General features: G+C 36.6%; 2 protein-coding genes across 2 annotated transcripts in view; both read left to right on the top strand.

The window, feature by feature from the left end:
• LOC128991484 (uncharacterized) overlaps positions 1–7,965 on the top strand; it is a 32,717-nt gene extending 24,752 nt beyond the window's left edge. Inside the window, exon 8 of the mRNA XM_054414404.1 lies at positions 7,482–7,965. Coding sequence (XP_054270379.1) covers positions 7,482–7,670 — 189 coding nt within the window. The 3' untranslated portion in view covers positions 7,671–7,965. The remainder of the gene's footprint in view (positions 1–7,481) is intronic.
• LOC128991483 (zinc finger and BTB domain-containing protein 41-like) overlaps positions 1–10,486 on the top strand; it is a 278,309-nt gene extending 267,823 nt beyond the window's left edge. The window contains exon 12 of the mRNA XM_054414399.1: positions 10,117–10,486. Coding sequence (XP_054270374.1) covers positions 10,117–10,362 — 246 coding nt within the window. The 3' untranslated portion in view covers positions 10,363–10,486. The remainder of the gene's footprint in view (positions 1–10,116) is intronic.
• Positions 10,487–12,475: the final 1,989 nt, after the last annotated feature.

Below are 12,475 nucleotides of genomic sequence, written 5' to 3'. Positions count from 1 at the left end.
TCCTGGGGTACCGGGTTCAAATCCTGCCAAATCATCAATGGATTTTACATTACACTATTGACATTATACAACTACAACTATACACATTATACACTAACACTGAACTAAAAGTCTCGAGGAAAATCCAAGAATGTTTTGTAGTTTTCAACAGTGCACCGGCTGAATGGGCACATGCAAGGCCGCACTAGATATACAGGCCGTGCTGCTACTTGTGTGACGTCACAACTGTAGGCGGTCTCGCGGCCGCTACACACATAGGCGCTTATACGTTTTTACGACTGCAGTTAGTTCCCACTGTGATTTGAACAATTAAATGAAGTCGTATTATAATATAATTTTGCAGTAATGTTTTATGTTGGTGTAGCGTAGTGACTAGCTAGTTTTTTTTTTTAATTCGTGTAATAATGTTTGTGTATTTCTATAATAACAAAACATATTTTACTAGTTAGGCTACTATTTGATGCAAAAGTATGTAATATCATTGTTTTCATTACTGTATATGCATATTATTTAGTACACTGCTATAATAAAGTTGAATATGGATAATGGTGAATAAAAAAACAATTTCAGTCTTAACTTGTTTTTAATCTGTACAAAACAATCTTTAATCAACACTTATTACAAAGCTTATCTAGCTTACGTTTTTTGGTACACTTCTTTCCTTCCTCGATTATTCGTTGTTTTTTCATTTTACTATAATTATTCAGTAAAATATTACAGAATGTTAATAAACATTTTTTAAACAATGGGGTTATATCTATACCACAAGAAAGACATACCTCAACATTTATGCTGTCGAGAACATGGTACATTACCGACATTAGTACCTTTCTCTGACATTTGCTCTTCAAAAATGTACTTTCATATCTTTCACCAATCATAATTTTAAAACCCTTCAAACCAGTAATCAATGTATTTATGATGAGGTCAGAGGGATATTGTAAATTGCCCCTATCTATCACGGTAAAATAATAAGACATTGTAGGCCTATGTGAGTTGAGGATTGTTTGCTTATCGATTAAAACAAATTTAGGTTTACAACAGTTACATTGAACATTTTTTAACAATTTATGGCAAATGTACCCTCCTATGTAGGTAATACCAACAACATCATTTTCGGAAATATCAGCACTTTCTAACTCATGAGAAATGTCTTCAAATTCTGAAACATAAAAAAAAGGTTTGTTTCCCCTTGTGGTCCCTCAGTTTCTTCTACACTAAAATCCCTTATCTCTACTTCCCGATTTTTAGCAGAAAATACCTTTATAATGCTAAGAGTTTTAAGCTTCTTTTCTGATTCGAGTACTTGTGCAACAGATATATTGTAACTAGCACCACTCATTTGACGATACTGTCCAAACCTAGCCTCTAAATCGTCTGTTTGGAACTTTCCTAGCAACACATACTTAAAGTGTAAAGAATTAAATAAACATTCTACAATTTCTAAAACTGTACTGACGGCATGTTTAAGTGCAAACTGTGTGTCAAGTGTGAGTTTTCCATTTCTTTTTTTATTATTTGCTAACTCTCCTTGGACCACAATATTATTCCATTTCTCTAACCAGACTAGAAATGATCTTAGAAATAACATATTCTCATGATCTACAGTGTTTATTGGTTGGCAATCTCTATTTTAAATAAACCATGACTTTTGTAACAATGATGAATTTTTATTTTGGGTCTCCTCTTAAGGCCAATTGCACTAAATGAAAGATAATTGATCTTGGAAATAATGTTACATGGTAAATAAATAAGTATAAACAAAGAAAATTAAAAACAATAACATATAGTTCGTTTTGAAACAGCTGTTGGTTTAAAAATACCCTTTATTTGAAAAAAAAGAACTGGTCACATGTTGGAGGAATTTAAAAAGTAAACAGGCTAGTAAAGCTAGGGACGTAATTGTATATGTTTTTATCCATACCGTTATCAGTTCTAATATACTTGATAATTACGCACCCTCATTGAATCAATGTACATCGTAATTTCCCATATTAATCTATTTAAACTATAAGATATTTATAGTTGAAATAAAAGTTATATTTTGCATACATCAGCACCCCCAAACTGAACACACCACAACTGAACACACGCCAAACAACCTTTTTTAGATTGGCTGTTCAATCTATGTCATCCATCAGTTTATCTTTGGGTAAAACCTGGCTGAGGTTGTGGTGGTAATTTAAACTCATGATTCGCGATTATTCTTTATCTCCTTTTCATTGACATCAATATTTCTGAGCCTAATCGAAACAAATTGTAAGCAGACTAACATTAATTGTAAACATTAATTGTAGCTACCAAGACGAATTAATACATGTAAATATTGTTATTTTCCAACTCTTTCCAAAAAAGTTGAGCAGTTAAATGATTTGCATAATCCTTTTCTTTTAAGACTCGTGTACAGAGCCTCGATTTGTATAAAGCTATTAGCGAATTTCCCTATAGGGAAGTAGCTATTACCGTAGGTGTCATGGTAAGACCTAAGCCCGGGACCGATTTACTTTTTCATTTTGATGTCCCCAGAGGCCAAAAACACCATTCGTTCAAATTTTTATATATCTATATATATACATATGTGTCCATCGGCACGATAACTTGAGTAATTTTTGTCCGATTTTGATAAAATTTGGTAATAAAAGGCGGGATAAACTAAAATGAGTTCGCGAAGCAGCATGATCGGACTATGGGAACGGGGGTTTATGGGGGGTTTTATGGGGTAAAAATAGGTTTTTCCCATTTTTGACCTTAAAAACACAAAGTTTCACAATTTCTTTTTAAACCATTTTGTAGAGCTTAAAAAAACAAATAATTTAGTATATTGAAGCGTTATTATGCGCCTAATTGTTACGGAGAAAATTCAAAAAAATTGTAATTTTAAAATTCCTATGTTATTCTTATGGAGAATAAGTCAACTGTTGTAGTTTGCTTGTTTATGAACATATTTTGATTGATTTTGGAAAATACTTTTATTTCTTACTAAACTAATTATCATTTTATAAAAAAAAATCTTTTTTACCCTCCCTGTTGCAGCAAACCTAAGTACTCGTTAAACTAATTCTATTTAAATAGGAAATAAATGGGCTATTATTATGGAGGCATTTTAGTGTAAATCCAATCAGGTTAATGGAAATTCGCTTAGTCTGCAGGTTTGCTGCGGCGGGGGTATGGTTTTACTTATCTCTGTGGTCTATAATTATATCTACTAATCTTACTTATTTCCTATAGTCAATTACTAAATCAGAGTAAATAAAATAACCTAATAGTTCTATAGAATAGTTTTATATTTAATCAGCTGTTAGTTAAAACAAATTATATTGCACTAAAACAAATCAAAGATTGCTTTACAAAATAATTTGAACATCCTAGTATTTTACTATATATATTTAATTCATCTATCATCCTCTTACCGAAGAATTGAACTTATCAATGATCAGCATTACACATAGTATAAATAAGTCAACCCTTAGTATGTCTTTTAATTTTTATCCAAATGCTGAATTTGTGTAACAAACGCTGAATATTTACAACTACTGTTATGTTAAGCAAATCATATCATACCAAAAGCTAGTTTAGAATGTTAGCGTCGGCTGCTAGACTTTAAAAAAATTAAAACTTAATTTCTAAAAAACTGGGACCCTAAACTAAAATTATGGCTTCGACATTCCCTAGTTCTCAAAATTATCTTTCTTTCAACCCAAAAATCATGAAAATCCGTCTAGTGGTTGATTCAGAATCGTGAAATTAAAAAAACCCTGTCACGTTTTAATATTATAGATCCTGGCTGAAAACAAATCAACACAACATTTAACGCCTCTTTTACACGACGCGGTGCTCGCCGTGCGGCGCCCACCGGATCCGGCATAGGGCTATGGGAGTATATGAGTCCTTTCACACTATGTTCGGCGTGCGAGTTACCGCCGGATGCACCTTCAGCCGGACAACAGCGCCGTGCGGCGTCCACGCCCGACAATTCGGTGAAGGGGCATTGGTTCTTATGGGAGCTTTCACACGGTGCGGCGCGCGCCGCACGGCCCAACCCCTACGCTGTCTCAATTTAGGCAAACTACCTAACCAAGAGGGTGCAACAGTTGATTAAGAAATTATATATCAAAAATAATATATTTATTAATAATATATATTAAGTTATTACAAAACATATTTTTTTATGTTCATCCTATGAAAATCGGCCAACTTAAAGTATAAAAAAAATGTTTCCTTTAATAACTTACATGATGAACAATTGTTGTGTGGTTGTTTAGAGGAGAATATTTAGTGTTAAATTAATAATTTAGTAATTTATATGCAATGAAACATTTTTTTTTAAACTTCTAGAATACAATATTTTCAGATATGACGAATACTTATATATAATACGTGAAGGCGATTTCTACGAAATACTACTCCTCCATTAATAATGGACAGATTTTTACAAACGATGTGTCAAAATCAAGTATTTGTTGTGTTACACGTCCCTTTCACTAATTCCTGTAGTAAAAGTCCTTGGGCTTTGCCCCTCAGGTAGTGATGTGGGCCGGGTAAATACCCAGTGGGTAGGTAAATATAAATTGGGTTTTTACCCGGGTATTTACCCCAGGCCCGGGTAAATACCCAAAAACTGGGTATTTATAATTTTTATTTAAGTTAGAGAAGATTTAGATGTTTTTTTGCAATTATTACCTTGCAAGGATAGTAAAATGATGATAAAATGTATTAAACAAAATTTCATATGGTCACTACTGGCATTTTACTTCTGGTTATAATCGGCATAAATACCCTGGTCGCATGGTTGCTGCACTGGTCCTGACTACTTATGATTTTTTAATTTCTATGATGGATAGATGAATTTATTTGATTGAAAGTTAAAAAAAAATAATTTGCTAAGTACCTAATAATTATTATTTAGAATGACAGGAAAATTTAACCTAGTCTAACAACTTAACCTAGCCTATGTGTAAACAACTTAAGAAAAATAATTTTAAAATTCAATCTGTAGGATGGCAGGATTTAATATTTTTGTTCTAAATCTTTTGTTGGTATCAATGGTATCAAAATAAGCTGTCGACAACTACGTTCGTGCTCAAGGAGATGTCGCGCAATCTAGAGATCGGATTGCCAACTTAGAAAAACAAGTCAGCGAACTAACTCTGACTACTGCTCTAACTAAACAAACATCAAAACGTCCAACACTAGCCTACCATGGGAACAGGATGTACTGTACTGTATAGTTTCCTGTTATAACAGGAAGAGATCACTTCGAAATATAGTGTTTTGCCGACTAAACTTCGAATTATTGTGTGACTTTGATTTATAGAGTGTTTTTTCGACGAAACTTCAAATTACAGCATGACTTCGAATTATAGAGTGTTAACCGACGAAACTTTGAATTACTGCGTGTTACAAATTGACCTGCCCTCTATTTGGACTTTGAAATACCGAGTGTATCAAAATGCATGGTAAAAATTTGAAATATTGAGAGATTCTCTAGGGACTGAGCCTTCATTTTGAATTATCGAAAGTTTTGAATTATCAAGTGTTTGAATTACCAAGAGTGGACTGTATTGTTTCCAACCAAGCGGTAACACAGAAAAGTTTAACTAAGCCTACTTAAAAGTATTCTATCATTCTGCCTAGATGTCAAATAGGCCTTAGGTCTATCTAGCCTTCCAAACCATTTATACAATAAAAATTTTGCATCATAAGTACCCAACAATTCCTGGATATTTATAAATTAAAATAATTTTGTTTATGTTATTTAATTGGTTATAAATTAATGAAATTATAAAAATTGAAATAGCCACAGCCTTTTTTAATATATAATATTTTTTAGTGAGTTAAATTTAACTGATGTTACTCGATTTAAGACACAAAACCCCATGCTTATTTAGAAACTTTATGTATTATTAAAAAAAAAGTGCTAAATCATTAAGCGAGCAAAGCTTCAAGTTACTGTAATTGACTATCCTAATTTATCATGTAATAACAATAACATATTTAGGGGTAAATAGAAATGAATTTCAATTGATTTTATAAATACCCAAAATACCCGGGTATTTATGGATTTTGGGTATTTACCCGGGTAAATACCCAGGGTATTTACCCCGAGTTTTAAATACCTGGGTGTTTTACATCACTACCCTCAGGCCATCAAAATCCCAATGTATATCAAATTATGAAGACAAGATTTTGTTAGGTAAACAGACAAATAATTTGTATTAATTACAGCTGTTCATAGTACACACATGATACACACAAGAGTTTTTGTTTTCAGTTTTGATAGATGGAGTTGAGTGAGCGTTCGTTTTCAGAGTGAGTTCGTTTCCAGTTTCGATAACTGGAGTAGAGTGATTGGTTACATTATCTTTGAGTTGACTCTCACACGTCAACAGAAATTGTGACAATTATTCGTAAAAAAAAACTCCTTTAATATTTTGCAATTGCTCTAATTCGAGCAACAGGTGCTCTAGTTTATTATATTTAAAATTAGCCTATTCATTTTATTTGAACTTTTAAGTGGAGTATTCATTTAAAAGCCACAACTGAACAGAAAATAATAAATATTTAGGTGTGCCGTACGACGTGCGCCGCACGAAACCCTACTAGTGTGAAGAAACACGCTTGTCCGGCGCAGCGCCGCTCGGCGGACGCCGTACAGCGCGCGCCACTTCGTGTGAAAGAGGCTTAGAATATTTTAAAATTGTACCAATGATATTCTGAACCCTTAAAGGTTCAGTCTGAATATCAGTTTTGGTGTGTTTCAGGTGCAAAGTGAAGGAGGAAAGTGCACAGCTCAGTTGAATGGTGTTCTGTGTGAATGTGTTAAGTGTAAAAAGGCCTTTGACTCTGAGGTTCTGTCAAATGGTTACAAAAAAAATACTGGTTCCCTACAAGAATTTTTGGAATGTGTACTCTGTGCCGAATCATTTTGCAAGTTTAATGTGTTGAAGTCTCATATTTTAAACGTACATTCAGGAGGTTTAAAAAAAAATGTTTGTCCAATATGTAAAAGAGGTCTTACAAAATCATATTCCCTTAAAATACACATTCAAAATGTGCATTATCAATTGAACAGAAATCTCAGTTATACATGTAAACTTTGTAATGAGACATATGCAGATAAAAGTGGTCTTAGAAAACATACTTCTTGGGTACATGTGCATACAAAAAAATACCAATGTGGAGAATGTAATAGTAATTTTGCTGATAAAAATAAATTAACCATGCATATTAAAAGATGCCATTTGCCTCTCGAACAATATAAATGTGCTAATTGTAGTAGAGTGTTTGCCTTCAAAGAGACTTTAGTGGAACATATTAAAAATCAGCACTCAGGTACAACTCGAGGTTTTAGTTGTGAAAAATGTGGGAAAATGTTCACAACAAATCAAAATTTAAATATTCATTCCCTGTCACATTCTGATAATAAACCGTATGTCTGTCATACTTGTGGCAAAGCATTTAAAAGAGAGTGTAATTTACAGCAGCACGAGCATACACACAGAGATAACAGACCTCATGTCTGTAATATATGTGGTCAAACGTTCAAACTAAGAACCCATGTCAAACAACACATGGCTGTCCATGGAATCACCAGGAATCACAAGTGTGTTGTCTGTGAGAAGACTTTTGCCAGGAAAACCCAATTGAACACCCATCTGTCAACTCATTGATTGGTGTTTGCACAAATGCTTTAGCCAGATCCTCTTCAGAAGATCCAAAAGTTTACATTATTGAATAATACTGTTCGATGAAATGGCGACACTTCAGATCACAAGATCCAAAAGTACAGTCATTACCAGATATAAAATTTTACATTGTTAATGACCCTATGGAAGAGAGTGTCCTTTAGACTTTTGGTCTTGTGAACCAAGGGTCAGAAAATACAAAATATACCATTCTGTAGTTCTAAAGATCAGAAGATCCAAAAGTAGGAATTATTGTGTGTTTATTTTAGCCCCGGTAAAAGATTGTAGTAGTAAAATGCGTCTTGCCGCGATTGCGGGCGACGACGATGACGTTTTTGAGACCGCGGGAGACGACGATGACGTTTCCGTGACCGCGGGAGACGACGATGACGTTTCCGTGACCGCGGGAGACGACGATGACGTTTCCGTGACCGCGGGAGACGACGATGACGTTTCCGTGACCGCGGGAGACGACGATGACGTTTCCGTGACCGCGGAGACGACGATGACGTTTCCGTGACCGCGGGAGATGACGATGACGTTTTCGTGACCGCGGGAGACGACGATGACTTTTCCGTGACCGCGGGAGACGACGATGACGTTTCCGTGACCGCGAAAGACGACGATGATGATTTCTACACGGCCGCGTGAAATGCTCATGATTTTGCCGCGATAGTGACCGACGACGATGACGTTTCCGTGACCGCGGGAGACGACGATGACGTTTCCGTGACCGCGGGAGACGACGATGACTTTTCCGTGACCGCGGGAGACGACGATGACTTTTTTGTGACCGCGGACGACGGCGATGACGTTTCCATATCTGCGAGAGGCAATGATGATGTCTACACAGCCGCGCAAGATTTTCGTGATTTGCCGTGACCGCGAAAGACGACGATGATGATTTCTACACGGCCGCGTGATATGCTCATGATTTTGCCGTGATTGCGGCCGACGATGATGACGTTTCCGTGACCGCGGGAGACGACGATGACGTTTCCGTGACCGCGGGAGACGACGATGACGTATCAGTGACCGCGGGAAACGACGATGACGTTTCCGTGACCGCGGGAGACGACGATGACGTTTCCGTGACCGCGGGAGACGACGATGACGTTTCCGTGACCGCGGACGACGGCGATGACGTTTCCATATCTGCGAGAGGCAATGATGATGTCTACACGGCCGCATAAGATTTTCGTGATTTGCCGTGACCGCGAAAGACGACGATGATGATTTCTACACGGCCGCGTGATATGCTCATGATTTTGCCGTGATTGCGGCCGACGACGATGACGTTTCCGTGACCGCAGGAAACGACGTTGACGTTTCCGTGACCGCGGGAGACGACGATGATGTAGACACGGCCACGGGAAATATTCATGATTTTGCCGAGATTGCGGACGACGACGAATATGACGTTTCCGTGACTGCGGGAGGCTATGATTATGTCTACACGGCTGCAGATGTTCATGATTTAGCCGCGATCGCGGACGACGACGATGACGTTTACGTGACCGCGGGATCAACGATGATGTTTACACTGCCGCGGGAAATATTCATGATTTTGCCGAGATTGCGGACAACGACGAATACATGACGTTTCCGTGACTGCGGGAGGCTATGATTATGTCTACACGGCCGCAGATGTTCATGATTTAGCCGTGATCGTGGATGACGATGATTACGTTTCCGTGATCGCGAGAGACGGCGATAATGTATACATACCGCGGGAGATGTCCAGGATTTTTCCATGATAACGTTAAGACTGTGATGACGTTTACGTCACTGTGGGAAGCGACCACACGACCGCAGGAAATATTCAGGATTTTGCCGCCATTGATAATGTGTTAATAAAAAATTAAGATAATATTCAGGATTTTGCTGCTATTGAGAGAGAAGATGTTTCCGAGGCCTTAAGTAATGATGATAATGAAAATGATTACTACGGTAATAGCTACTTCCCTATAGGGAAATTGGCTAAAAAGCCAAAATTAGAAAAACATGGGGGTTTTTTTTATTGCTTTTACAATCAAAATAAACTATACCGAGCTATGGCTCGGTACTCCAGTACTCAATTAGAATATAACCATTATTTTGTATGTCAATCATTATGATATATCGTGATACGCGGCCGGGTTTTTTCTCATATTCTGCAATTAACTTATAACTTAATTTCTCTTTATTTGTTATATGTTCAATGATGCTATGCACTCATTTTGTGCACAGGTATCAAGACTGTTATATGTAATATTGAATAAATGGCTCTAATTAAACTGCACAACTAACACACGGGCCCTCTTGTTGTAATAATTATTATCCTGGCTGAAAACAAATCAACACAACATTTAGAAATATTTACTAAAAGTGTACCAATGATATTCTGAACCCTTAGAGGTTCAGTCTGAATATCAGTTTTGGCGTGTTTCAGGTGCAGAGTGAAGGAGGAAAGTGCACAGCTCAGTTGAATGGTGTTCTGTGTGAATGTGTTAAGTGTAAAAAGGCCTTTGACTCTGAGGTTCTGTCAAATGGTTACAAAAAAAATACTGGTTCCCTACAAGAATTTTTGGAATGTGCACTCTGTGCCGAATCATTTTGCAAGTTTAATGTGTTGAAGTCTCATATTTTAAACGTACATTCAGGAGGTTTGAAAAAAAATGTTTGTCCAATATGTTAAAGAGGTCTTGCAAAAGCATTTTACCTTACAATACACATTAAAAATGTGCATTATCAATTGAACAGAAATCTCAGTTATACATGTAAACTTTGTAATGAGACATATGCAGATAAAAGTGGTCTTAGAAAACATACTTCTCGGGTGCATGTGCATACAAAAAAATACCAATGTGGAGAATGTAATAGTAATTTTGCTGATAAAAAAAAATTAACCATGCATGTTAAAAGATGCCATTTGCCTCTCGAACAATATAAATGTGCTAATTGTAGTAGAGTGTTTACCTTCGAAGAGACTTTGTTGGAACATCTTAAAAAGCAGCACTCAGGTACAACTCGAGGTTTTAGTTGTGAAAAATGTGGAAAAATGTTCCCAACAAATCAAAATTTAAAAATTCATTCCTTGACACATTCTGATAATAAACCGTATGTCTGTCATACTTGTGGCAAAGCATTTAAAAGAGAGTGTAATTTACAGCAGCACGAGCATACACATAAAGATAGCAGACCTCATGTCTGTAATATATGTGGTCAAACGTTCAAACTAAGAACCCATGTCAAACAACACATGGCTGTCCATGGAATCGCCAGGAATCACAAGTGTGTTGTCTGTGGGAAGACTTTTGCCAGGAAAACCCAACTGAACACCCATCTGTCAACTCATTGATTGGCGTTTGCACAAATGCTTTAGCCAGATCATCTTCAGAAGATCCAAAAGTTTACACTTCAGATCACAAGATCCAAAAGTCATTACCAGATGTAAAATTTTACATTGTTAATGATCCTATGGAAGAGAGTGTCGTTTAGACTTTTGATCTTGTGAACCAAGTGAGGGTCAGAAGATCCAAAATATACCATTCTGTAGTTCTAAAGATCAGAAGATCCAAAAGTAGGAATTTGTGTCTCTGAGATTAAAGGTATTTTAATAAACCTTGGCAACAGCCGTGTTACTTGCTTTGTTTTTTCCCCTGTGATGTAACTTCTTTTACATACAAGACAAGGGCTATCCAGAAAGCAAAGAACATTTTATTTCGCCGCCGCTACATTTTGCCGTTGTGGTCTTGTATATTTTGGTGTGTGCGCACTCGGCAACTCAGTCGGCGTCCACCCATAACAACGGGAGCATTCTCGCGCTGCCTGTTTTTTCACAATTTCAACTAAGATGAGTGCTACGATTGAAAATCCTGCTAGTTATGAGGTGTGGTCAGTGATGCGGTTTTTGTTGGCAAGAAACTTGAAACCAACAGAAATTTCAACGCCAAGTGTGTGAAGTTTAAGGAAACATCGTAATGAATTAAAGTTCTGTGGAAAATAGTGCATTCAGTTTAAAAATGGCTGATCTGACACTCATGAGTCATGAGGAAGTGAAGGGTGGACGACCGAGCATTGTGACTGGTGGACTTGGTCGCTTAAGTTGATGAAAAGGTTTGCGAAAACTGCTGATTGCTGATAACATATATTTTGCTTTGTTGTGGCACAATTTAAAATAACTAAGTCCGTGAAACTTGAGAAGAACTTTCAGTTTAAAGTTTTTTCCAAGTAAAAACATATCACTGACAACACCTAATACAGGGGTGCCCATCCCCCCCTAGACTCATGACGCACCCCCCCCCCCCCCATTGAGCAACAACCCCCCCCCCATAAATGATGTACACAACAAATGAGAAACATTATTCCCCCGCGCAGCACTATTTGTAAAACTATAAAAGTTTTATAATTTTTTTTAGATATTTAAAATTCAAACCCAGTTAATCTATATCAATAAAGTTATAGTTTTTTCTGTACATTGCTCAGAATTATACATATTTTGGGTTATTTATGTTTTATACATTGAAGAAGTTGAAACATGTCTTATCTCCATTTATGTCCGTCTGTCACGGCCCAGAAGGCATTTTATGCAGCCTACTCATGGCCTACATACTCTAAAGAAAACTAGAGTTCCGATTATGATTCTAATGGTTTAATTGTATCCACAGGATTGGCGAGAGAGTCCTTATAGCCATTAAAATATGGCCTCACTATTTTGGAAATAAAATAACGGACGATCAAAAATACAATTTTGTGTGATTTTTCTAGTTTATTTTCTCCATGTTTACTACATACGTCATTAATTTATG

The sequence above is a fragment of the Macrosteles quadrilineatus genome, unplaced genomic scaffold (assembly GCF_028750875.1).
Source record: "Macrosteles quadrilineatus isolate MER2022 unplaced genomic scaffold, UCM_ALF_1.0 Scaffold_4__1_contigs__length_99947679, whole genome shotgun sequence".
Lineage (NCBI taxonomy): Eukaryota > Metazoa > Arthropoda > Insecta > Hemiptera > Cicadellidae > Macrosteles > Macrosteles quadrilineatus.
This window is presented reverse-complemented; position numbering and strand designations above follow the sequence as displayed.